General features: G+C 35.7%; 1 protein-coding gene across 1 annotated transcript in view; it reads right to left on the bottom strand.

The window, feature by feature from the left end:
* The window catches only part of LOC145279699 (DNA replication ATP-dependent helicase/nuclease DNA2-like), a 190,058-nt gene that overhangs the window by 132,476 nt on the left and 31,001 nt on the right, over positions 1 to 26,581 (bottom strand). The window contains exons 5-8 of the mRNA XM_080130983.1: positions 25,636 to 25,713; positions 22,884 to 22,952; positions 14,878 to 15,042; positions 5,379 to 5,403 (exon numbers count right to left, since the gene is read on the bottom strand). Coding sequence (XP_079987109.1) covers positions 5,379 to 5,403; positions 14,878 to 15,042; positions 22,884 to 22,952; positions 25,636 to 25,713 — 337 coding nt within the window. The remainder of the gene's footprint in view (positions 1 to 5,378; positions 5,404 to 14,877; positions 15,043 to 22,883; positions 22,953 to 25,635; positions 25,714 to 26,581) is intronic.

Genomic DNA, 26,581 nt, shown 5'->3' with positions numbered 1-26,581 from the left:
TATTGTTCGTTATGTCATGGCTTCTTGTGAACTCATGGCATAACGGATAAAGTAGTAGGTAAAATTCATTCGAAGTGGAACTCTTCTGGAAGTTGAAGGTTCAATCCTTAGTGCAGCTTATTGCAAATTACTAAAGACTTCTACCTGGTCATGGCTGACAAACAAGAGCATGCTACCCCCATAGATTAAATAAGTGGTTCTGTTTAAAATTCCATTCAGATTCCCAAGTTTGACAGAAAGATTCCTGAGCCCAACAACGTAAACTTGAAAAAGGTTGGAGGTTACATCAGGGAAAACATGCAAATAACTTCAAACAAAACAAAATAAAAATGTAGCTCATCGAGTGAGAAACTTTCATTGTAATGCTCTTGGTTTTTGGAGTTAAAGTTTATTTTTTCTTCATATTTCTTTATTTGAAATTGTTTATTGTAGTGTTTTGATGATGAATTTTTTGTTTTAGCTAATATGTTGGCAATATCTTTTCTTTTCTCGGTTATTTTGCTTTTTTTGTGAGGAGATGTTTGATTGGGTTGGGATTATTTTCTAGTTCATTTTCGTCGATTGGTTCATGAGGAGGGGGGGTATATTGAGTAAATTGTTTTGTGTAATGTGACTTGAGTTGTGATTGCTTGGAGATTTGTTTTGACAGAAATTACTTTGAGGTATGTTATTCCTTACAAGACTTGAGATGCCTCCATTAGGACGAAGGCCTGTGTTATGGAAATATTTGTATTGTTCATAGTTTGGTGTTTTGAAATGGTTATTGTTTTGTAGGAAGGTTTCTATTAAGTAGACAACGGCTGGGTTGAAGAATGAAATGAGTATAAGAAGTTTGTTATAATTAGATTTTATTCCATGACAATTTTATTGGATGATTTGTTGTGTTGTATTTTTATCCATGAGGTTATTTACTTTTCCTCTATTTCCACCTCTTTAGAGGTAGAGGGTTAGTGTCTTTGGTGAAGTGTTTTGCTGAGTTTTTTCTTTCTTTGTTTTGTTTGGATCTGGATGTCGATCTGGGTTTTGCTTGGCATGTTGCAGTTTTGGCTTCTTGTTCATTTTTTTTTCAATTACTTGTGTTTGTTCGTTTTTTTATCCAGGGTGTTTTCAGTTTCCATTTTTTTCTAGAATCTGGAATCTATTTTGAGTGTCTATTGTTTGGTTTTCTTCTTTTCTGGAACATTCTTTATTTGCTGTTTTATCATTGCTTATGTTTTTATTAAATTTCTGGTGGTTGTTTTGTTGGTTTCTTTTTATGTTTCTGTTGTAGATGGAATCTTACTTTGGATTTGTTATTTCTATTGTTTTGTTTTCCAGATTTGAATATTTTTCTTTTCGCTATTTTGAAATTCGACCTATTCATTAATGTTTAACGTCATCAGTTTGTTTATCAGTTCCTTATATTGATCATGTATTTCAGTTGTCTTTTTTGTTGTCTCAGCATACGTGTTGTCTTTCAAGTACGTATCAACTATTGATACTGGCTTTTGGGAATGTTGTGTTTTTTTGTACTTTACTTCCATTATTTTTTTTTTATATGTTTTACATATTTTAGAGAAGACTGGATGATCTTCTTTGCAGTTAATGCATTCCATTTATGTATTCTTCTTCTGTGTGGTCAGGCTCTCTGTTGCCGCATTTTCTACATATTCTTTTTTCTTTTACAGGCTTCTTTATGATGTCCATATTTTTAACAGAGCTGGAAGGTATTGTTCTTCTTTTACATTTAAGTAACCAATTTTTTTTTTACATGGGGGTGGTCATCACTTATCACTTACTTACGTTTAAGTAGCTGACCTTGATTTCTTTGAGTATTGTTGGTGTGTTGAAAGTTAATGGATACATATTTGTAGTTATTTTATTGTGTCTTTTACAGGCTTCTTTATGATGTCCATATTTTTGGCAGTTGAAATATTTTAACAGAGCTGGAAGGTATTGATTGACTTTTACGTTTAAGTAGCTGACCTTGATTTCTTTGAGTATTGTTGGTGTGTTGAAAGTTAATGGATACATATTTGTAGTTATTTTATTGTGTCTTTTAATGTTGATATGTATGTGGCTGATAATCCTTTGTTTTTTCAGTGCGGTTTTTAATTCTTCCTCTGTTGCTAATGATAGCTCATAGCTTCAAATCACTGTTTTTGAAATGTTCAGTCTTTCATGGGGAAAGACTTTGCACTTATGAAAATTCTTTGTTTTAAGTAGAGATTGGGCATCTTTATAGTTAGTTACTTCAACTAATAGATTTCCGTTTCTTATTTTTTAAATTGTTTTTAGTTTGCTTTTTGTTGATAATATCTTTTCTATAAGAAAAGGTGATGAGTCTCCAAATCTTTTTTCTTTTCTATTGACTCAATGACTAGGTATTTGAGCTATAGTGGTCAGAGTCAGAGGAATGGTTTCTTTTAAGGGTTTGGAGGGGGGAAAGTATTCATTTTTTTCAGCCATGGATTTTGGGATTTATTTTTCATCAACCATGCTCCCTACTCACCTCGGAGTCCAAAATTGGGACATAGTAAGGGGGGAAACCCATTTGCCTTGAAAATGTCAGGGCTATGTGGAGGATATATCTTTTGATAAGGAGTTGTCAAGCACTTTCATTTCCTGTTCATTATGTCCTCAAAAATACATATGTTCAGATGGAGTGTTGAGTTCTGGTCTTTCCAATTGATTGACACTTGCCACCGCCTTCTAGCACTTACTTGATTTGCCTATTTTTGGTAGCGAGGAAAAAAGATGGAGGAGTACCTTTGAGTTTTGTTCTTTGTTATGGTAGTTGGCATTTTGGGTGTAAGTGCTGGGGCTTGGCGTGACTGGCCAATAGGTCGGATTGGGCCTCTCCAACCGCCTGTCTAGTCAAAGTAAGAGCTGAAGTGATATGTTGCAGTGCCTAGACTTCTATGCACCCAGGTCTAGGTTAGCTCAATCACCAGGATCACATCCTAAAGCGTTAAGGGTAGCAACCTATGGCTAACTAGTTGCCACATTCAGGGGGTTTTACCCTCTGCCGAGGGGGGGGGGGCAGTAGGCTTATTCTGATGCCCCGTTGACAAGGTGAGAAGAGAAAAAAAAAAAGGAAAAAGTTTTTATACTTCAATTTATTCACGGGTTCCGATTTGCTGATTTTATAGAGTAAAGATAAAGATAAAGGGTCCTGCAGAAAATTATTTAGCTTTGCAAGGGAAAGGGTTTATAATGTGTTTTAACTTAGGAAGCCAGTAAGAAAATGGGAGTGGAAAAAGAAAAAAGGAAGAGGGGGACTTGTTTTTGTTTTAGGTTTCGCAGAACATGATTTAGTTGTGCAAATAGCTTTTTTTTTTTTTTTTTTTTTTTTTTACACACTGATCACCACTTATCAAGGCCCGGAAGCCACTCAGGGATAAGGGTTATTGCAAGTACATTACGTTAGTGTGGAGATTTGATGAAGTGTTTAATTAGGGGTGGGGCGGTTCATTAGGAATTTGTTAACATTGGACTTGAAAACATCCAAGTTGTAGTCCGGAGGGAAGCAGGCAGACGGAACAGAGTTCCACAGGCGTGCAGTTCTAAGAAAGAAGCTTTGTTCATGGAATCCGCGTTTTGATTTAGGCACAGATATAGAGTGGGGGAAATTTTTCACAGTAGATTCAGCTAGACGGGTGTTTTTCGTGAAAGATTGGCGAGGGTGGACCAGGGATTGGAGTTCAGACGAGCACCTGCCATGAAAATAACAATAAAACAAGGATAGGCTCGCAACGTCTCTTCTGTGTGAGAGAGGTTGCAGGGTAGAGAAAAGAGCATCCCCCACTAAACCACGAAGTCTATTTTGTACTCTGTCAAGGCAGGATAGGCTGTTTTTGAAAGCTCCTGCCCAGATATGACAACAGTATTCCATCCTTGGACGTACTTGGCTTTTATATAGATAGAGAATTGCATCAGTAGTGAGATATCTTCTGGAGCGGTAAAAGACTGCAAAATGCATTCTTGACAATTTATGAATTCATGACCTGAAACGTTTATCTTTCTGTTGCCAAGCTCTCTCCAGCACTTGTGCAAAGGGCATGCTCCCAGTTCCGAACCCATATTGAAGTGGTGATTGAGGCTCTACTACATAATCAAGTTACCTGAATTGATTTTTTTCAATAAAAGTTTTAAAATAAAACTGTAGTGTTCTTTGGGACAACAATTTTATTGTTGTCCACCCTGTACTAGGTGAAATTCAGTTGTAAGCGACACTCTTCTGGAAGTTGAAGGTTTAATCTTCAGTGTGGGCAATACTAAGAATACATTTGTGAATTACTTAAAATTTCTACCCAATCATGGCTGACAGAAGTAAAGCCTGTTACACTTGTGAATTACATAAAGGGTTCCGTTCACAATTTTGTGCAGATTTCAGATTTCAACAGGAAGATTCCCCAAGTTCAACAAGACACATCAAACGACTGTCAGAGTTTATATTAGTTACAAGCTTCGAAAGATAGGAGGTCGAATTATTCAATTTTTTATCACGCATTTTTAATGTCGTTTTCTGACACTGCTATTGCATTGGTTTAAGTGTATTTATGTTATGTTGTTTCATATTTTCATTTTTTTTAATGAATTCACAAAAAACACTCGACTAGCTACAACCACTATATGCGATTTCCACCACTATCTGTGTCTAAATCTAAACGCAGATTCCATGAACAAAGACTCTTTCCTAGAACTGCCTGCCTATGGAACACTGTTCCACTGGCGTGCTTCTTGGGCGTCTACAATATGGAAGCCTTCAAGTTCAGTGTAAACATTCTTGTTGAGCTGTCCCCTTAAATAATCAAATTCTACTCATTACACAATTAAGCATAACTATACTACCACCTTACATTAACTCTTATTCTCGAGTTGCTTTCAGGCCTTGATAATTGGTGACTTCCTTGTTAAAAAAAAAGAAAGAAAAAAAAAATTATCAATTCTTATCAAAAAATTCACTAAAATAATTTCAAAAGTTATGTAAGTTCTATTTTCACAGTTTTCACCACAACAATCAATATTTTATTTTTTAAGTTCAACCTATTGTACTTTTCAAAGGAGTTCTTGGGGAAGCTTGAATCACTTCCCCATCTACAATGATTAAGTTTTGGTATGTAAAAAAACTAAAATTATATAAATTTTCAAAATGCTTTGATCATTTAAAAATATCCTAAGGGAGAGGAGTTAACTCCAAAAACCAAAAATACAGTCGTCTATGCTCTATTTCCAACAGAGGCTCCCACCCCACCACTGTATGTTTTCGATTTTGTAGTATCTTTAGGTGTACAAGCATCATTCACATCTCAATATTTTTTACCTATCCTGGAACAGGTAGTCCAACAAGTAACAAAATTTCTTTAAATTTTCGATAGAAAAATGAATTCACTTACCTTGAATCGTTCGTTTAAAATTGCTCTAAAATTGAAAAAGGATAAAAAGGTTTTAATTTAGTGAGAAATTTAGAAGATATTTATTTAACAATATTAATTTAGTAATACATCAATTAGAAAAACAAATGTTTAACAATTTCAAGACCAATTTTATTCTTTCCAAAATTATTATATATTTCTACATGCATCTCAGTCGCAGCACCAATCAGATACGTCTCTTTTTTTTTTTATTCCATTTTCACTACAAACAAGGCACGGCGCCAGTTTCATGTAGGGGGCTACTATCTGGGACATAATTTGCAGGGATACTATTGAGAGAGTTAAGCAGCAAGATATCTATTTACATGACACTAGAATTTCTGCATATCGGTACATTTAGGGAAACAGGAACCTGGAAAGGAATTCCAAAGTCTAGCAGTCCTAGAGAAGAAACTATTAGAGTAGAAGGCTTTCTGTCATCTGGGGATCTGTGTAGGGGTGGGATTTTGCTGCTTGTCGGGTTTGTCGTGGGTATTTACGTTGAGGGGATACAATGGCTTATAGTTCGTCAGAGCACCTACCATTAAAATACTTGTTAAACAAGCAGAAGGATGCAACATTTCATCGATGGGACAGAGGTTGAAGCTTAGCTGACAGTGTAGGACCTATTAGATTGGCGACTTTCTTTTGAAGCCTGTCTTCGAATGAGAGACTAGTAGCAGATGCATCAGCCCAGAGTGCAAAAAACGGCCTCTAACCTAAAAGACCCCATACTGACCATCAAGCGCCAACTCCTGTCCCAGTGCCGCCATAGTGCATCCCTGTGCCTGCTTTACAAGTATTTTAATGGAATGTGTCCCCATGACGTACATATCCCCGACAAACCCGCTTACAAAACAAAATCCCACCCCTTCACTGTTGAGATCCCTAAATGCCAAAAAGTTTTCTACACTAATAGTTTTTCCCTTCAAACAGCTAGCGTTTTATTGTTTTGGTTTTTTTTTTTTTTTACATTTTCACCCCAAACAAGATACATTACCACTTTGGTGTAGGGGGCTACTATCAGGGACATGAGCTACTGGGATACTACGTAGGGAGTTGGGCAGCAAGATGTCGGTTCACGTTACACTTGAACTTCTGCATGTCAGTACAGTTGGGGAAGCATGGACCTGGAAGGGAATTCCAAAGTCTAGCGGTTCTGGGGAAGAAACTATTGGAGACTTTGGTTGATTGATTGATTGGTTGATTGATTGGTTTTACGGCATATCAACCTATGTGGTCATTTAATGCCGGAGTCCTTTTTTTTTTTTTTAACTTTTTTTATTGGGAGGGGGGGAATGACTTTTTCAGCCTTTCTCCCTTTTTTTATAAAATTGAACTAAGAAATTAAATGTTGTATTTATACATGGATGTGTATATTTGGGTGACTTTAAATTTCCTTAAATTTTCTTATATAAATTTACTTTCCTTAGGTATGCTAGAATATTTGCTGAGTTGACCTTTTCAAAAAGGTCTTCCATATTGCTTTCTGTATAATATAATTTTCTAGTTGGGGCAAGGTCATCACACCCAACTAGGATATGTTTTACTGTGAGTGTCTCCTGGCATGGGATGCACTCTGGCGCCGATTCTCCATTTAGTATATAAGAATGAGTAAAGTTGGTGTGTCCTATGCGCAGCCGAGTCAGTATCACATCTTCTCGGCGTGATCTCTTGATGTCCGGACATCGTTCCTTAAGTTCAGGTTTGATTGAGTATAATTTGTTGCCCTCTTGCTGACTCCACCGCAGTTGCCATTTTTCCTGTATGTATGCTTTTATCTGGGGTCTAAGATCAGTATGTGGAATCTTAAAATTGTCAGTTGGAAGGTGAGAAGATTTTTTTGCAGCTGTATCTGCCCTGTCATTGCCTTTGATCCCCACATGGCTGGGGATCCAGACAAGAATAATGTTTTTAGTAGTTGAAAGGATATTGATTTTTTCTATTAATTTTGTTGTTAGTGGATTTTCTTGTTTTTGATTTTGTATAGATAATAGGACTGATAGAGAATCTGTGAGAATGATGAAGTTTTTGGTGGTTTCCTCTGAAATTATGTTGAGTGCTAGATCGATAGCTATAGTCTCTGCAGTGAATATAGATGCTTCATTTTGAAGATTTCTTTTCATTGTGGTTTTATGGTACGTTGCTGCACATCCAGTGTGATTGTTGCTTTTAGACCCGTCTGTGTAGATAAAGGTGTAGTCTGAATATTGTAATTTTAAATGTTGAAGTTCGTCGTGGTATTCAATAGGGTTTGTGGTAGATTTGGACTTTTTGTTTAGGTTGAGTTTTATTTCAACTTGTTTCATGGTCCATGGGGGTGTTTTAGGCAGTATGAAGTTGTGAATGCTGGAGATTGGAATTTTCGATTCTTCAATGCTTTCCTTCATTCGGAGCCCGAACGTTTTGATAGTTTTTCTTCTCATGTTAAAGAGTTCTTCATATTTAGGATAGAAGGTACATTGGTATGCAGGGTTGTTTGGGCAAGACTTCAGTTTCAGTAAATATTGAAGGGCTAACTTTTCTCGCCTTAGATCTAGTGGGGGTTCGTGTGCTTCCGTGTATAGACTGTTCACAGGGGAAGTTCTGTATGCTCCTAGGGCCAATCTTAGGCCAGTATGGTGAATAGGGTCTAGGCTTTTTATATATGATGTTCGGGTTGATCCATATATGAAACAACCGTAGTCTAGCTTTGAGCGGACTAGTGCTCTGTAAAGTTTAAGGAGTGTTTCCCTGTCTGCACCCCAATCGGTATGTGCTACCACTCTCAAAAGATTTACAGCTTTGTTACATTTTTTTTTCAGATAGTTTATGTGTGGGATGAATGTTAACTTTTTGTCAAATAAAATCCCTAAGAATTTGTACTGGTCAGTAACTGGTATGGGCATTCCTTCCATGGTTAGGACAGGATCATTATGCATGTTCTTTAGTTTGCAGAAATGCATGCATTTCGTTTTTCTTTTGGAGAATCTAAATCCATTCTCTTCCGTCCATCTCATTACTTTGTTTAAGCACAATTGAAGCTTCCTTTCTATTATAGATATATATCTAGATCTACAGCATATTAGGAAGTCATCCACATATAGGGAGCAATCTACCCCAGGGTTAAGGTTTTTTACAATGTTGTTAATTCGGATACTGAACAGGGTCACTGACAGTATACTCCCTTGAGGTACTCCATTCTCTTGTTCTTTCAAGTCCGAGAGAGCTGTGCCAACCTTTATTCTGAACCGTCTATTTTTTAAAAAATTTTCAATAAAAATTGGCATTCTGCCTTTTAGTCCAAGCGCCTTCAGATCCCTTGTAACACCGTACTTCCACACAGTATCGTAGGCTTTTTCCATGTCAAAAAACACTGCTGTTAAATGTTCCTTCCTTACAAAGGCTTCTCTGATGAAGGTTTCAAGTCTGACTATGTGGTCTATTGAACTTTGGTTTTTCCTGAATCCTGTTTGAAATTCTGTAATAAGATTCTCTGTTTCCAGGAACCAGATTAGTCTTTTGTTTATAATCCTTTCCATGGTCTTACAAATGCAGCTTGTTAGAGCTATTGGCCTGAAATTCAATGGATCTGAGACGTTACTTGATTGGGATTGGATGTTTGAGTTTTCAGATTTGGGGATTGGTATTATTGTGGCCTCTTTCCAGGTCTCGGGTACGTTTCCACTGGACCATATAATATTGAAAATTTCAAGTAGGTATTTCATTGAGGTTTCTGGAAGTTTTTTGAGGATTTCATATGGAATTTCATCGGGCCCTGTAGCTGTGTCATGGGATTTGGTTAGCGATTCTTTTAATTCAGGCAAGGTAAGAGGTTGGTTGTATTTTTCAGTATTTTGTGATTTAAATAGAATTTTCTTTTTCTCTTCCTTTTCTCTAATCTTTTTGAATTTCTCTGTCTGTCACATGATGAAATTTTTGATAAATTATCTGCCAGGTTATTGGAAATGTCTTTTTGATCGGTGTATATTTTGTTGCCTTTAGAGATGTGGGATATTGGTGTACTACTACACTTTCCTTCTATTTTCCTCATCATGTTCCAAACTATTTTTGCCTTGGTATTCACATTAATTTTGGATATATAATTTCTCCAAGTTGTTCTTTTGGATTCCTTTATGATTCGTCTGGCTTTTGCTCTGTTGTTTTTGAAGAAATCCAGATTTTCGCTTGTTGGGTACTTTTCGAATTTTCTCAAGGCAGCTCGTCGAGCTCTGATGGCTTTTCTGCATTCTTTTGTGAACCAAGGTTTGTTGTGATTGTTGGTTTTGGTTGTTTTCGGTATGGTATTATTTGCTATGTTTGTCAGTGTTTTAATGAAGTAGTTCAAATGGTCATCTTCATCATTCTTTTTGATAATTAATTGGTTTTTGCACTGTTCCTGGAAGTCTTCCCAATCCGCTTTATGTAGGTTCCATTTGGGTGTTTTTTGTTCAGTGCTAGTACTTAGACTTTCCAGGATGATTGGGAAATGATCACTCCCACAGGTGTCATTGTGTACTTTCCAGTCATAGTCCATATATATGGAAGGATCACATAAGGTAAGGTCAATGGCGGTGAAAGTACCTGTTGCTGGGTACATATAGGTGTAGTTTTGATTATTAAGGAGGCATAGATTATTTTTATTTATTATGTTTTCTATTTCTTTTCCTTTTTTATTTGTTTCTTTACTTCCCCATATTACATTGTGACTGTTGAGATCTCCTAGTAGAAAAAAGGGTTTAGGGAGTTGTTTTATTAATTGAGTTATCTCAGTTTCGTTGATTGTATCTTTTGGAGGGATGTATATTGAGCAAAGTGTTATAGTTCTATGTAGAGTCACTGAAACTGCAATTGCTTGCAAGTTTGTGTTTATATTTATTTGTCTTTGAGGGACTTCATTCTTCACAAGTATTGATGTGCCTCCAGAAGCTCTGTCCGTATCTTTATTTATGTAGTTGTAAGATGTGTAGTGTTTTATGTTGATGGTATTATTTTCTTTCAGAAAGGTCTCCTGTAGACAGACAAGTGCTGGGCTCATATTTGTTATTAATAATGTGAGTTCATTTTGGTTTGCTTTTATCCCTCTGATATTCCATTGTAATATTTTGTTCATCATTTGGAATTGTGTTCAACTTCCATCGTCTCCAATCCCTCAAATTTATTTTCTGTCGGAGTCCCTCTTCGAGATATAGATCGGGATCTTTCTTTTCCTGTTTTTGTTTTTTTTTTTTTTGTCTGGGGGGGATTTTTGATTCTTTTCTGGCTTGTGATGTGTTTGATGGTTGTTCGGTTGTTTTTGTAGAAATGGTTTGTGGTTTTGTTTCTTTTTGTGGTTCAGTAGTGTCTTTACTTAATATTATCCTTGGATTGGTTGCAGACATTGCACTATTCATTTTCCTCATTTCTTCTAATAGTTCTTTCATTTCCTTTATTAGTTTGCTTAGGACATCAATTTTCTTGTCAGTTGTATCCGTTACATGTATATGACCATTTTGATTGTTGATTGGATTAGTTTTTTTTGTTGCATCTGCATATGTTTTAGTTTCGATGATTTTCCTGGCCTCTGGGTAGGATATATTCTTTATATGTTTTAGTTTGGTCACTTCTTTTTCTCTTTTCCATATTTCGCAATATCTAGAGCCAGCGCCATGGTTTCCCAGGCAGTTGGCACACTTGAAATCTTTTCTGCAGTCAATGTGTGGGCCACTTTCTCCACATCTTCCACACACTGGTAATCGTGTGCACCGATCTTGATGGTGTCCAAACTTCTGGCACTTGAAGCATTGGAGGGGGTTTGGAATATAAATTTCTACATTTATTTTCATATATCCGACTTTCACTTCTTTGGGTATGGTGAGGGAATCGAAAGTTAGTATATATGTATTGGTATCGATTTTCTCACTGTTTTTTTTTAATTTGAACTCTGCGAACATCTAACACATTCTGTTTCTGTAAGTTTGTCCTGATTTCCTCCAAGGGACAAAGTGCAAGTTCGTGGCTTTTCACTACTCCTTTGCAGGTATTTAGGGTTGGATGTCTGTAGCATTTGACTTTGATGTTTTCAAATAATTTTAGTTTCAATATTTCTTTAGTTTGTTCTTCGTTATGGGGTTCTATTAGTAGGCTGCCGTTAAATTGTTTTTTAATAGACTTTGGTTTTAGAGTTTTAAGATTTTTTTCAATTTTAAAAAGGTGATAGTTTGCTCAAAGGAGTTTCCTCCTTTGATTCTATTACTACAAATGTTGAATTCCTTGGTTTTATCGTCTCTTCGTCAGAGCTACTGATGTCAGAGACATCAGAGTGGGTTCTCTTTGGGTTGTTGGGTGGTTTTCGGGAGGAATAAGCCATATATTTTGTTTTCTTTTTTCATCATCTTTGTTCCCCACCTACCTCGGAGTCCTATTTGGGAAGAGCCTGGGGGGAAACCCATTCGCCCAGCCTCTACAGGGATACAATGATGATATAACCGACTTTGGTGGTATCATAATGATTATCTGTTCTCTCTTGATATTGCTATGGGATCTGTAGCAATCCTGAGGGGTTTACAGCCTCGTCATCGATATTCACACCTAATCGATTGACCCTCAGCCACCGCTTTCCATCATATATTAGGGAGTAGGGTTATTTGTGGGAGAGGGGGGATGTGTTGTATTAGTAGTGAGTTTTTGGAATGGGCAATATATGGTGGGGCTTGGCGTGACTGGCCGATTGGTCGGATCGGGCCTCTCCGACCGCCCGTCTAATCGAAGTAAGGGCCAAAGTAATGTGTTGCGGTGCCTAAACTTCTATGTATCCTGGTTTAGGTTCGCTCAATCACCAGGATCACGTCCTAAGACTTTACGGGTAGCAACCCACGGCTAACTGGTTGCCCCATTGAGGGATTTTTACCCTCTGCAGGGGGGCAGTCGGTTTGTTCTCATGCCCTACCGACAGGGCAAAAAAATAAATAAATAGATAATTTAATAGAATATATTTGTTTTCTTTTTCTTTCTTTTTTTGTTGTTTCTTTTCCTTTTTAAAATCTGTTTCTATTTAACCCATAGTTGGGACCCTAACAGGTACTACCACTCCGGGTCAGGGTGGACCTGGGAGCAATGGCAATTAAGAGGTGGCTCCACACTCCCCAAGCCCGTAAGCCGGACCTCACCATCGGATGTAGTTTAAGGTCATATCCAGGACCGGGAGTAAGGTAGGAAAAAATAAAATAAAAAGGGGGGGGGGGGAATAGGCTGTTGTTTTTGTTTTTGGTTTTGCAGAACATAATTAAGTTTTACAAAAAAGATCAGAAAACAAAAAAACGTCAATGTAGGTGCATTTCGTCTCAGGAAGCCACAGGGCAGCCTGATCTGGTAGCACCAGGGAGACTTTGGAATTCCCTTCCTGCTACCTGCTTCCCTGACTGTACTGATATGCGAAAGTCTAAATGTAACGTAAACCAACATTTTCTTAATCTCTTTTAGGCATAGTCCCAATTAGTAGCCCCTTACGTCCAAGTGGTGATATGCCTTGTTTGGAGAGTGAAGTTGAGTAAAAAAAAAACGTAAATACCTCAGACGAATGTGAGAATCAGCAAACTCTCACTATTTCATTGTAAAGATCTCCAAACACCAGAAAATTTTTTACTCTCTTTTCTTGAATTGAGTGCTTTTAAAATTCCCCCTACTCCCTATTTTCCATATTGTATCTGCAGGAACATGTAGACATACATCTCACTGCAACTACTCACTACCCAGCCCAGGGTTTCCCAAACTTCATGACACCCTGGAACCACTGAGCAGGGCAAAGGTTTTTCACATAACATTAACAAGATAATTTCTAAAATAAATATAAAAATATTAATCTCAAATTTTAACATTAATGATTTTGGGATTTCTTGACTTAAGGCTTAAGCCAAAGGGAGCAAACATGTATCATATTTCTTTCCAGTAAGAAAAGATTAATAATTAAATGTCGGCAGCCATTTAATTTTTCCATATAAAGAATTTGGTCTTCTTTAAGAAATGACTTCCGGAGTCCCAGGATGCCACGGAGCCGACTTTGGAAAACCCTGACCTAAAATAAATTTGTCCCCTAATTCACTTATATTTCAAAAGCAGTGCGTTTTGTTTGGGAGGAATATTATAAAAGTTATTATAAAAAAATATAAAAAATATAAAAACAAGAAAACTTTTATTCCAAAACAAAGATTTGCTGGTGCTAATGCATAAGTTATAGTGCTATTTTTTTTTTTTTAGTATTTTCAAGTTAAATTAAACTTCTACAATATCTTTTGTTTATTAAACCATTATAACCTTGTTGAACTAATCTGTTCAGTCATAAATAAATGAATATAACGGCATAGATAAAGTGAGAATTGATTCAAACATGCATCGTACGTATTACTTTAGTATCTGGGTAGATGTCAGATACTTCTAGATTGCAACTGTCCATTGCTTACATTCAGTATGCCGCCATCTGTTTCAGAGAGTGGAGAATTTTGTTTGTTGTCATAAACACTTTTTTCAAACATTATGAATAATAATCAAGGTAAGTTTATGAAATGCAAAAATTCTAAGTGGTAGTTTAACTATTGAATTTCATAATGTTTTCTTGTTTGAAGGCAATCACTGTATCATTATCTTTTAAACTAACTGAAATTAACAATAAATATTTTTTTAATCATCGACATCATAATTCAGGTCATAAAGGGTTAATACCAAGCAACTCTATTTCACGCAGAAGCAATACCCATTGTCAATAATTTATTAAACACTTGCTATTATTTCATCCATAGCATGGAGGGATAGGTCCATACCTTTCTCAATTATATCACACTATGTGAATGCAATAGAGTATCCTGCACATTTACAAGGCCACCATTCGTCGAGGTATGGAGTATTCTTGCCACATCTGGGCTGGTGCATCCATCACTAGTCTCTCCCTCTTGAATAGGGTCCAAAAAAGAGTCTGCAATCTAATAATCCCACTTTGTCAACTAAGTACCAACCCCTATCCCATGGCCGCAATGTTGCATCTCTGCCTGTTTTACAAATATTTTAATGGAATGTGCTCTGATGAACTTGTTGCACTTGTGCCCCCTCGAAGTACATATCCTCGACAACAAAATCATACTCTTTTGCTATTGAGGTCCCTAAATGACAGAAAGCTTCCACTCTAATAGTTTCTCCCCTCAAACAGCTAGACTTTGAAACTCCCTTCCTGCTACCTGCTTCCCTGACTGTATGCAGAAGTTTAAATGTAATGTAAACCAACATCTTGTTAATCTTTCCTAAGCATGGTCTCAAATAGTAGCCCCTTACTTCCAAGTGGTGATATGTCTTGTTAGAAGTGAACGGGAGTAAAAAAAACATCTGATTGAATTTGAACTCCGATTAATTAATCGATTCCATAACAGATGTCCGTATCCATTAACGCCATTAATTACGGTGTTAAAAATACATTTGGTCCCCAAAAATAAATATAATAAAAAGAAATAAATAAAAATTGTGCTCAAACACTTACTTTCTCATACAAAACAACGTTGAAACAATGGTTGTTCCAGAGACAAGTGTATCTGGATTGATCACTAATAATCCTTCTTCATCCGTAATGTGATACACACCAGCAGAATCCGGATTCACACCTAGAACATTCACTACATCCCCTGGAGCCACGTGACTATCACACCTGGAAATATTAAAGCAATAATTTTAAATGTTTTTATATTCAAAATATGACCAAAATTTTTCGCATTTTTTTGATCCAGATAAAGAAAAAGAATAAAATTAAAAAATAATTCTACCTAATTTTGCTGTAAAAATCTGGAACAGTCAAACAGGTGAATTTTGTAAATCAAATTTCTAATGGTAAAAAATCAAATTTGTTATTACACAACAATAAAAACAATCAGAACATCAAATACTGGTTTTCTTTTTTTTTTTAATCTTGTCTAAAAAAAAAAAACCTGAAAAAACTCTTCCCCTGATCATCTCCGGTTTAATTTGCATAAAATATTTTAAGTAAATGAACAGAAATGTTATTTTTATAATTTACTCAAAAATTATGTTTTATTTTATACTCCCATTTTTAAATTTTGTAATTTAAAAACTCAAAAAAGTTCTGAATTTTGGAGATGAGAGTTGATTATTAATATTACTTGTATTAATCAGACTACTGTTCTCATCTTGAGAGTTTTTAGTGTTTTTTTTTTTTTTTAATTCCAAACTAAAACCATAAAATAGAGACTAACTCACAGAAATACAAAAATATCTACAGAGCTAGTAACTTTTCTTTTTTCTTTTCCAAACAACCACCAACATACCTCAGGATGGTCGACCAAAAAGGTTAGTTTTAAATCATTCGTTGACATCTATGTTGATGACACAACCATCTATGGCAACACTTCAAAGGCCGTAAATGATAAAGTTCTCTCTTATTCTCTCTCCTCTGATCTCGAACGCGTAGTGCAGTGGGAGAAGAGGTGGCTGGTTACTTTTAATGCATCTAAAACCAAGCTCCTATCTTTATATCATCAACGCTCTGATCCTCATCTGGCATCAATTGAAATGGATGGCTCTCGTCTTGGGGAGGCTCCATGTTTTGACAAGCTTCTGGGTTTGACCTTTACTCCTGATCTGAAATGGAACACGTACATCAAGTCTGTTGCCAAGGTCGCTGGGAAAATGGTGGGATCCTTCTACTGCTCCAGAAGATATCTCACTACTGATGCAATTCTCTATCTGTATAAAAGTCAAGTACGTCCAAGGATGGAGTACTGCTGCCACATCTGGGCTGGAGCTGGTAAAAAAGCCTATCCTGTCTTGACAGAGTACAAAATAGATCTTGTAGCCTAGTGGGGGATGTCCTTTTCTCTTCCCTGCAACCTCTCTCCCACAGAAGAGACGTTGCGAGCCTGTCTTTGTTTTATCGTTATTTCTATGGTAAGTGCTTGTCCGAGCTCTAATCTCTGGTCCCTCCTCGCCAATCTTTCACGAAAAACACCCGTCTAGCTGAAACCACTGTAAGTAATTTTCCCTACTCTTTATCTGTGCCTAAATCAAAACATAGATTCCATGAACAAAGCTTCTTTCTTAGAAGTGCACGCCTGTGGAACTCTCTTCCATTTGCCTGTTTCCCACCTGACTACAACTTGAATGTCTTCAAATCCAACATAAACAAATTCCTGATGAATCGCCCCCTTAAGTAAGACACTTTATCAAATCTCCAATACTAATGATTTCTACGATACTATCCCATTGATTAATGTACATGCAATAACCCTTATCCCTAAGTGGCTTCCGGGACTTGATAAGTGGTGACCTCCATGTAAAAAAAAAAAAAAATTGTTGACAAAGGGGAGGCAATTCTAATAAAGAGAGGCATAGATAGATCTCCCTTTCATTGCTGAAATTTTAAGAGTGTACAATGATTGTTTTTCGACGATTAGAGGCTCCCAGATGTTACTAAACTTTAGGCTTGGTCTGTTTGGTGATTTTTCTTTTTTTTAGCATATGTGCCGCTTTCTTGAGTCGCCTGACCCTCCACCTTGCATTCTTGTCAATTATTTTGACCTCGTTCCACAATTATTTTCTTCTTGTGTCTGTTATAGACCATGGTGTTGTCAGCAAAAATACCCATCTCAGACAATTTTATCAAGGAGGTTATTTAGGAATATCAGGAATAATAAAATCCAAGGAATGACCCCCTGAGGCATACCCACATACATAACATATTGTTTAGATGTACAACCATTGAGGACAACCTTCTCTTATTTAAGAAGGGTTTAATTATGTTAAGTATTCATTCAGTAATACCATAGGATCTGATTTTCATGAGAAGACCATTGTGTCATACCTTGTCAAAGGCTTTAGATATATTTAGGGTTATTGCTCTACCTTCCCCTGCCTTATCCAGTGCATGGTATGTATGTTCAGAGATTACAGTTATGATATCTGCAGTAGAACGGGCTTGCCTTAACTCATATAACCTGGTTGGACAGAAGTTTAGCAGTTGTGAAGTGGCGGACTAGAGCTTGGTTAATTAAGGATGCAAAGATTTTAACAAAAAGGAGGCTAATGGGGCGATAATTTAATCGGTCAGTTCTTTCGCCAGAATTCTTGTAAACTGGTACCACAGAAGCAGTTTTCCAGCAGTCAGAAAAGCAAGATTCGTTAAGACATTTGTTGAAAAGTTTGGAGAGAACTGGAGCAACCTCAGCAGAGTATTTTTTTAATAATACAGCCAGGATGAGATATTCTTTCTTAGAACTGCACGCCTGTGGAACTCTGTTCCATCTGCCTGCTTCCCACCGGACTACAACTTGGATGTGTTCAAGTCCAACATTAACAAATTCCTAATGAACCGCCCCCTTAAGTAAACACTTCATCAAATCTCCACACTAATGTAATGTAATTGCAATAACCTTTATCCCTGAGTGGCTTCCGGGCCTTGATAAGTGGTGATCACTGTGTAAAAAAAAAAAAAGGGTCCATTGCTTTTGAGGTGTATAGTTTTTTTTATAATATCATGTACTTGAGAAGGGGTGATTTTCAGATCATCGAGTGTGGTTTCTGCCCACAAAGGAAAATCTGAGAGAGAGTAGTTTGCTGGATCCAAAGTAGAGTAGGACACAAACTAACAGGCAATCTCGGTTGCCGTGCAAACAACTTAAAAATTTTTGGATAGTGGGAGAATTGTCGATTGCCGATTATTTACTACACTGTTATAGATTTTCCAGAAATCATGAGTTGCTAATTTTTGCACTTCAATACATTTTCTGGTGGTTTCCGTATATTCTTAGTTGCGTCTATTTCTTTCTTGCAATTACTTCTAGATTCTATAAACATTTGTCTATTTGTACTAGACATGTCAGATAAATCTGCAGTATGCATGCTGCCTTTGAGCAATAGCAGCTGCACAAGTAGAAGTAAACGATTGAGGAGAGTAAGGTTTTCTTTAGAACTTCCATGTGAGAACATGCGCTTCAATTTCCACTTTAAACCATTCAGTGTTCTCATTTGCGCACTGCTCAGCAGAAAAAGAAACGATATATATATCAACAAATTCGCAAATCCATATCAAACACCATTATACATTTTACATTCAGTCGGACAAGTTAAAGTGATTTTATCCTCTTGTGTCCCCATAACGAACATACCTACAACTAACTAGATAAGTTGCAAAATAACCCCCCCCCTTCACTGTTGAGGTCTCTAAATGCCATAAAACCTTCTACTCTAATCGTTTCTTTTCCGGACTGCTAGACTTTGAAATCCTCTCTGTTTCTTGGTTCCCTGACTGTACTGATATGTACAAGTTTAAACGTAATGTAAACACACTTCGCTACTCATCTTCCCACATAATTTCCTGTAGACATGATTTCAAACAGTAGCCTCTTACATCTAAGTGACAATGTGCTTTGTTGGGAGGGAAAAAATGTAAAAAAAAAAAAAAAAAAAAAAAACATCTGTTTTATCATATCAGTGATATGCTACACAAGGAAGGAAAATAAAAATTTAAAAAAAAGAAACTAATTACGAACATTAACAAACGATTGCATAAGAATAAATAAATTAGGAATAACAGAGAAATACATAAATTCCAAATCAAAAAAATAGATGTTCATATCAAAAGTTGTCCGAGTGAAACAAAGAAAAATGTAATAAAATATAATGTTTATATAATGCAGTTAGAATTTACAAAGTTTGTTTGAATCATTGGCCATTAAATCACAGAGGTTCAAAAAAGATTTAAAAGAAATTTTTTTTTTTAAATCAAGCTGAAAACAAAGATGGTGAAGATACGTCAATTGATCGATAGATAGATATAAGAGGTCTTAGTCTTGTTTTGGATTTATGATCACGTGGAGAGGGTGGGGGCTGATATTATCTAATACATCAAGTGAAGGCAGTCCATCCAGGCCTGTCCACTACCGACTCTTCTTTTTGACCTTTACTCCTGGTCTTAAATGGAACACATACATCAAGTCTGTGGTCGCTGGGAAAATGGTGGGATCCTTCTACTGCTCCAGAAGATATCTCACTACTGATGCAATTCTCTATCTGTATAAAAGTCAAGTACGTCCAAGGATGGAGTACTGCTGCCACATCTGGGCTGGAGCTGGTGAAAAGCCTATCCTGTCTTGACAGAGTACAAAATAGATCTTGTAGCCTAGTGGGGGATGTCCTTTTCTCTTCCCTGCAACCTCTTTCCCACAGAAGAGACGTAGCGAGTCTGTCTTTGTTCTATCGTTATTTCTATGGTAAGTGCTCGTCTAAGCTCCATTCTTTGGTCCCCCCTCGCCAATCTTTTTCAAAAAACACCCGACTAGCTGAAACCACTGTCAATAATTTTCCCCACTCCTTATCTGTGCCTAAATCAAAACGTAGATTCCACGAACATAGCTTCTTTCTTAGAACTGCACGCCTGTGGAACTCTGTTCCGTTTGCCTGTTTCCCTCCCGACTTCAACCTGGATGTCTTCAAGTCCAACACAAACAAATTCCTGATGAAGCGCCCCCCCCTAAGTAATCACACCTTATCAATTCAATACTATTGCTACACTATCCCATTGATTACTGTACACACAATAACCCTTATCCCCGAGTGGCCATTGGGCCTTGATAAGTGGTGAACTCTATGTAAAAAAAAAAAAAAAAAAGAAGCCATTTGTGATTCTATTATCACACATCGAAGACGCGACCATAGCTTCCAAGTCAGCTTTGCCGATTGCAAACCACATCCTCAGATGATCATCACTTTTCTTGCGTCATCTCAGTAGCAATGTTGGTGCTATTGCTTTGTGAATCAGGTCAGTTGGCGAACGACAAAGTGCATGCCAAAACCATCTGATAAGTATTTCCTCAAATCTAGAAAGTTTATATTGTGCATGGATTATGGCATTTGCAACATGGTTGGAGATATGAATCCCAAGAATACATCAGTGATCAAACACTTCCAACCTTTGAATGTCAGTTACAACTGATAGTACTAAAATAACATGATCATAGCACCCTCGCTTATCAAAGTTAATTATCTCCTTTGATTTGCAAAACTTATTTTCATGTTTCTTCACTACATATAGCAATACATATGAAAAAAAATTTAAATGGCTTAAAATATCTCAATATTGGCATCTATAGAAAGAGTTATGAAAGAATCTTCAAACTTTTTAAATCCAATTAAAATTAAGGAAGTTATAACTATTTTTGTGCCTCACACGTTTTGGATATTTTTCCTTCTTTAAGACCATACGCGTTTTGTCACATTTTTTACACTACTTTTTCAGTAAAAATGTCATATCTTTGTTAAAACACAAGATAAAGTAATGAAATTTGCTATATGAGGGTATTTTTATGCTAGGAATCCAAATATGTGACTGAAAATCTCCCAAAACTTAATGGTTTCCAAATAATCTGCAGTAACTGCACATAAATATTCTGCAATGTCTTAAAAAGGCCATGTATCCATTAAAAGAAAAGTTATAGAACTCCAACTTGAATTGTTGAACTTTTTACTTTTTTTATGTACAAAAAACTGAAATCGAAATCTGGCACTGTTTAAAAGAATATATTGCAATATTTCTTTGGTATTATTGTAGATTAATACCTTCAGTCACGCCCCCCCCCCATCTGACCACCTCTCCAAAATATGTGATTTTGCCTTTACAGACAATTACATGCATACCTTGAAAAATTTTAATAAAAGATAAGCAAAAACTATTTAATGTAAAATGATTTCCCATTTTGAACCATTCCAACGTTTTAAGGCAGTTGACCATTTTTTTTTTCCATGGTAGATAGATCCTGTTTTTTTTTTTTTTTTCTAAAAGGCGATTATGTGTGGTTTTAAGAGTCTTTGTTCAATTATGAGAAGGGGGAGAGGTTGCCACTGACTTTGGGTTAATGATAGGGCTAAGGAAAATTATGTGTGAATATCCTAAAGACTCAGAAACAAAACAAAAACAATTTTAGAATTTAGAGTGGGGGTTGGTTTCACAAATTTAATGCCAAATTTGAGATCATTCTAGCGTTTTCGGACAGTTGACCAATTTATTTTTATGAGAGATTAATCATGTGCACTTTTCTTTAAAGAAAAGTCTTTTTTACGCTTATATGTAGAGCTTACCGAGGAATTTTTTTTGAAGAGCTCTGTCACTTGTACTTAGCATTATTGTTAGGGCTAAAAGTTTTAGGAAGAGACTGGCCACTCGTACCTAGGGCTAGACGTAGGATTAAGCAAGTTTTTTTTTGTTAAGAGGCTGTTTGACACCCATTGTGAAACTTTACAAGAATTACGATAAACAAAAATAAATGTTATTTAAAAAAAAGTGACGTCACTAACAGAAAACGTAACGTTTGGAAAAGTATTGAGTATTTTTGTCACACCTATTTAAATACAAAAAAAGAAAAAACTTTTTGCTAAAGCTGACAAATTGTTAAAAATATTTTGAATTAATTTTATTTTTAATTACATTTCATGTCTTTTTCTACAGTTTTTATTTCTTAACTGAGCACTTTCTACAAATATTTAAATATCGATCTTGCATCTTTTTTTTTTTTTTTTTTTTAATAGTGTAGATTAGTTTCCATTCGATAATAAATCCACTGAAAACATTTTTAAAAAGACAAAAAATAGAAGTATTGTACCACTCATACATGTGAACCAAAACAATCATATTTTACATCTTCGGATGTTTAGATATTTTAAAAATTTGACTATCCAATTTTTTCAAATATTTATATGGTTGATAAAAAAAAAAAAAAATCGCTCTAAACATGTAAGAAATTTTTTTTATTACCAAATTTTCAATTAAAAAAAAAAAAAAAAAGAAATCGGTCTGGAATAAAAATCAGCAAAAAAATGCATCTATTTATGCCATGCTATCGCTGCTAATACTGCATCAGTCTAGATTCAAATTCCAAACGATTTTTTTTTTCGGATGTTATGGTTTTAAATTGCTACCTACCACGAGAGACAGCAATGTACAATTATTTTTTTAATGGATTAACATTATAAAATTATTTTCTTTATTTAACAGTGGGTGTCCAAAGAAAATTTTTTTCAAAATTTTCCATACCCATCATTTTGAAATCTTTTTTTAACACAACAAAAAAAAAAAACGAGTGGTCAAATCAATTTTGGACACCCGAAAATATTAAAAATGATATCTCTTCTAGTTAATTTCCAAATTTCATGAAAAATTTTTTAACACCAACGCGGTACGAGCGTTTACAAATCAGTGGGTCATAAAATCTTACTGAAAGCGCTGGTTTATGATATCCACATTTTTATCACTTTATTTGCTTAAAACTCTAAAAATATATAATGCACATTATTATTAATTCATTTGAAAGTACATTCATTTCGGAACACAGTGGTATTTTGAAAACTTAAAGTGTTTTGGTTTTTAAAATATGACTATTTTAGCCTCTTGAAAGCTGTGATTATCCAAAGCGTTTTATCAACTGTGTGTATTATGCATTTATGAACTCGTAAAATCAATAATATTAAAGATAAAAACATGCTCACCAGAATCCATATAATATACACATTTTGATTTGATTTCCATCATTCAACGTCAATTCGATGTTATCTTTGCTAAAAGAAAAAACAAAGTCTTACTTCAATCTGATGAAAAAAAAATCATTTACATGTTTTAAATCTGTTTTATCATTTGAGCTTAGTTTTCTACCAACGTTTCTCTGCAAATTGAGAAATCCAAAAATGTACACAACACAGTCATGATATTTTACATATAAACTAATGAAAGATTTACTGTAAACTTTGGATCAATTATACTTGCGGCACCTCAAAATGAGCAACAATAAAAAAGACACATTCTCCACTAACCTCCCCTCGTCTTCCCAAAATATGAGATTCTACCCTTTTAGGTAATTACATGAGAACACCCTGAAAAACTTAAAATAACAAAGAAAACAATTATTTTAGAATTTAATGTAAATTCATTCCCAATTTCAGGGTTATTCTAGCATTTTATGGCAGTTAACATTTCTTTGATATTTCCTTTTTTTTTTTTGGAGAATTGAAATGGTTCTACACCCAAGAAAACTCTTCTAGGATTATTTATTCTTGAACCTCAAGTTGCTATTTTACTCATTTGGTCTTACTTCAATCTGATGAAAAAAAAAACATTAAAAAGGTGAAAATTTCTTCAAACTGGAATGATCAAAACGCTTCAAATTTTGACCAACCAACAACTTGTCGTTGTCAGAAATTGGTTCTTCAATTTCAAACGAAGAATCCCATGGCGAGAAATCCTGAATATCATCTAATTCTGCACACAGTTTATTTTCGTCAGGATTAATTTTGACTTCCTTGGAAAATTCTGAATTTGAGAAGGCATTATCATTTTCCTGAATTCTGTTGGCCGTATCCACTGACAAAATTTTTGATCCCTGATTTTCATCCGCAGATATTGATGTTTCAATGATAATAATTATATGCAAACGTTGCTAATATAGATTAAAAATCAATAACTACAAGAAACCTTCTCTACCACCAATAGCAATGACCAAGAACACATTACCTGAAAGTACTTCTTTTAAACTCCTCGGCCTAACGTTTACAGGGAACTTTTTTTTTTTTATTTTTTTTTTATTACATTTTCACTCCAAACAAGGCAAATTGCCACTTTGGTGTAGGGGGTTACTATCAGGGGCAACAACTACTGGGGTACTATGTAGGGATTTGGGCAGCAAGATGTCGGTTCACGTTACATTTGAACTTCTACACGTCAGTACTGTTGGGGAAACAGGGACCTGGAATGGAATTCCAAAGTCTAGCAGTTCTGGGGAAGAAACTATTGGAGTAGAAAGATCTTTTACATCTAGGGATCTCTACAGTGAGGGGGTGGGATTTAGCAGCCTGTCGGGTTTGTCGAGGGTGCTCACGTCGTGGGGGCACAAGTGATTGCAGTTCGTCAGAGCATTCACCATTAAAATACTTGTAGAACAGCCAGAGGGATGCAACGTTTCGTCGATGGGACAGAAGTTGAAGCTTAGATGCCAGTTCAGGGCCTATCAGGTTTGCGACTCTCTTTTGAACCTTGTCAAGGAGCGAGAGACTAGTAGCAGATGCACCAGCCCAAATGTGACAGCACTACTCCATACATGGGCGAATGGTGGCCTTATAGAGGTACAGGATACTTTCGGGTGTTAGTAGCTGTCTAGCACGGTATAGAGAGCCTACCTTTCTTGCAGCGGCCCTGGCAATGCCTTCAATGTAATTGTTCCAACTCATGTTTCCTGTGAACGTTAGGCCAAGGAGTTTGAAAGATATACTCTCAATTAAAGAGTCGTTGGCCATTGCTATAGGTGGTAGAGAGGGTTTCTTGTAATTATTGAATGAAACTAGTTTAGTCTTGGCGGCATTAAACATGACCATCCATTTTTGTCCCCATTCCACTACAGATTGGAGGTTTTCCTTTAGTGTTTCTGCCATTTCTTTAGAAATGTGTTCATTCGTCTTCCTGTCGTGCCTGTTATAGAGTGTAGTGTCATCAGCATATATACCCATCTCAGAGGCAATTTTGTCGGGGAGGTCATTTATGAACTGGAATAGATACATCGGGGAGGTCATTTATGAACTGGAATAGATACATTGAGATCATTGCCAAGGCTGCTGCAAAGAAGGTGGGCTCTCTCTCTACTAGTGCTAGAAAATTACTTATGCCTAAAAGTATCCTGTACTGCTATAAGGCCACCATTCGCCCATGTATGGAGTACTGTTGTCACATTTGGGCTGGTGCATCTGCTACTGGTCTTTCACTCCTAGACAAGGTTCAAAAGAGAGTTGCCAACCTGATAGGTCCTGAACTGTCATCTAAGCTTCAGCCTCTGTCCCATCAATGAAATGTTGCATCCTCTGCCTGTTCTACAAGTACTTTAATGGTGAATGCTCTGACGAACTACAAGTACTTGTACCTACTCGACATGACTACCCCCGACTAACCCAACAAGCAAATAAGTCCCACCCCTTTTCAGTAGAGATCCCTAGATGTAAAAGATCTTTCTACTCCAATAGTTTCTTCCCCAGAACTGCAAGTCTTTGGAACTCCCTTCCGGGATTCTGCTTTCCCAACTGTACTGATATGCAGAAGTTCAAGTGTAATGTGAACAGCCTACTTCAAAGTGGCACTGTGCCTTGTTTGGGGTGAAAATTGAATAAAAAAATTTAAAAAATAGAGGAAGCAAGACTAAATGTTATATACAAATGTTGCTAATATAAGTTTTCAAAACGGAAACAAAAAAAAATGTCTTACCCAGTTTTTACCTCCTTCACTTGGAATCGATTATAATTCGTACTAACTGGAGCGACTGGTGGCAAAGTTTTCTTTGGACTGAAATATAAAAAATCATTTTAAACTAATGAACTAACATAATACATGTGTGTCTGTTTCAATATATTAACATTTATTTTTACACACTTCGCAACACTGGCATGACAATGTTTCAATCTGTAGTTATTAATAACTAAGATAGCAACAAGCAAGAAATAAAGTCGGTCTTTTCCTTTGTATGTTAATTTGTATTAATGTAAATAGCTTTATTTGTTATTGAGCACTATTATATAAACCCAGTGGATATTCCCTGGATTTTATCTTATAAATACATTCTAGCGTTGGACTAACTAAAGCTATACAGAATTTTCTGTGTTTTATCTTCATAAGGATTTGTCAGTTTTCCACACTTTTTTAAATATTCATGCTACGTTTATTAATTAACTAATCAGAGTTTTTTCTATTCACACGTCCATTTTTCGATTAAACAAGTGTATCATGATTTGAACAAGATAATTTGTCATTTTTGTTTTGTAGAGATTTAATACTTTAGAATTCATTTACATCCAATAATTGTATAGAAATTATAACATTAACAAAATTATTTACAATTTACTAAGTTTTGTTCATTTAATAGTATTATTATGGCATAATATACTATAATAATTTCCTTACAGGTTTTAGAACTATTCTATTTTAAAATGGGTTTTAAAATTCATATTTACATAATTTACGACTTTGCACAATTATTTGCAAACAAAAAGTTTTTTCTTAAACTGTTTTTTTGTTTTATTCTTTTGCTGGCAATTTGATATTTTGTAATTAATTTACAATCAATCGTTTTGTAATTAATTTACAATCAATCATTTTGTAATTAATTTACAATCAATCATTTTGTAATTAATTTACAATCAATCATTTTGTAATT

The sequence above is a fragment of the Euprymna scolopes genome, chromosome 1 (genome assembly GCF_053919585.1).
Source record: "Euprymna scolopes isolate OS-2025 chromosome 1, ASM5391958v1, whole genome shotgun sequence".
In the NCBI taxonomy this organism is placed as follows: domain Eukaryota; kingdom Metazoa; phylum Mollusca; class Cephalopoda; order Sepiida; family Sepiolidae; genus Euprymna; species Euprymna scolopes.
This window is presented reverse-complemented; position numbering and strand designations above follow the sequence as displayed.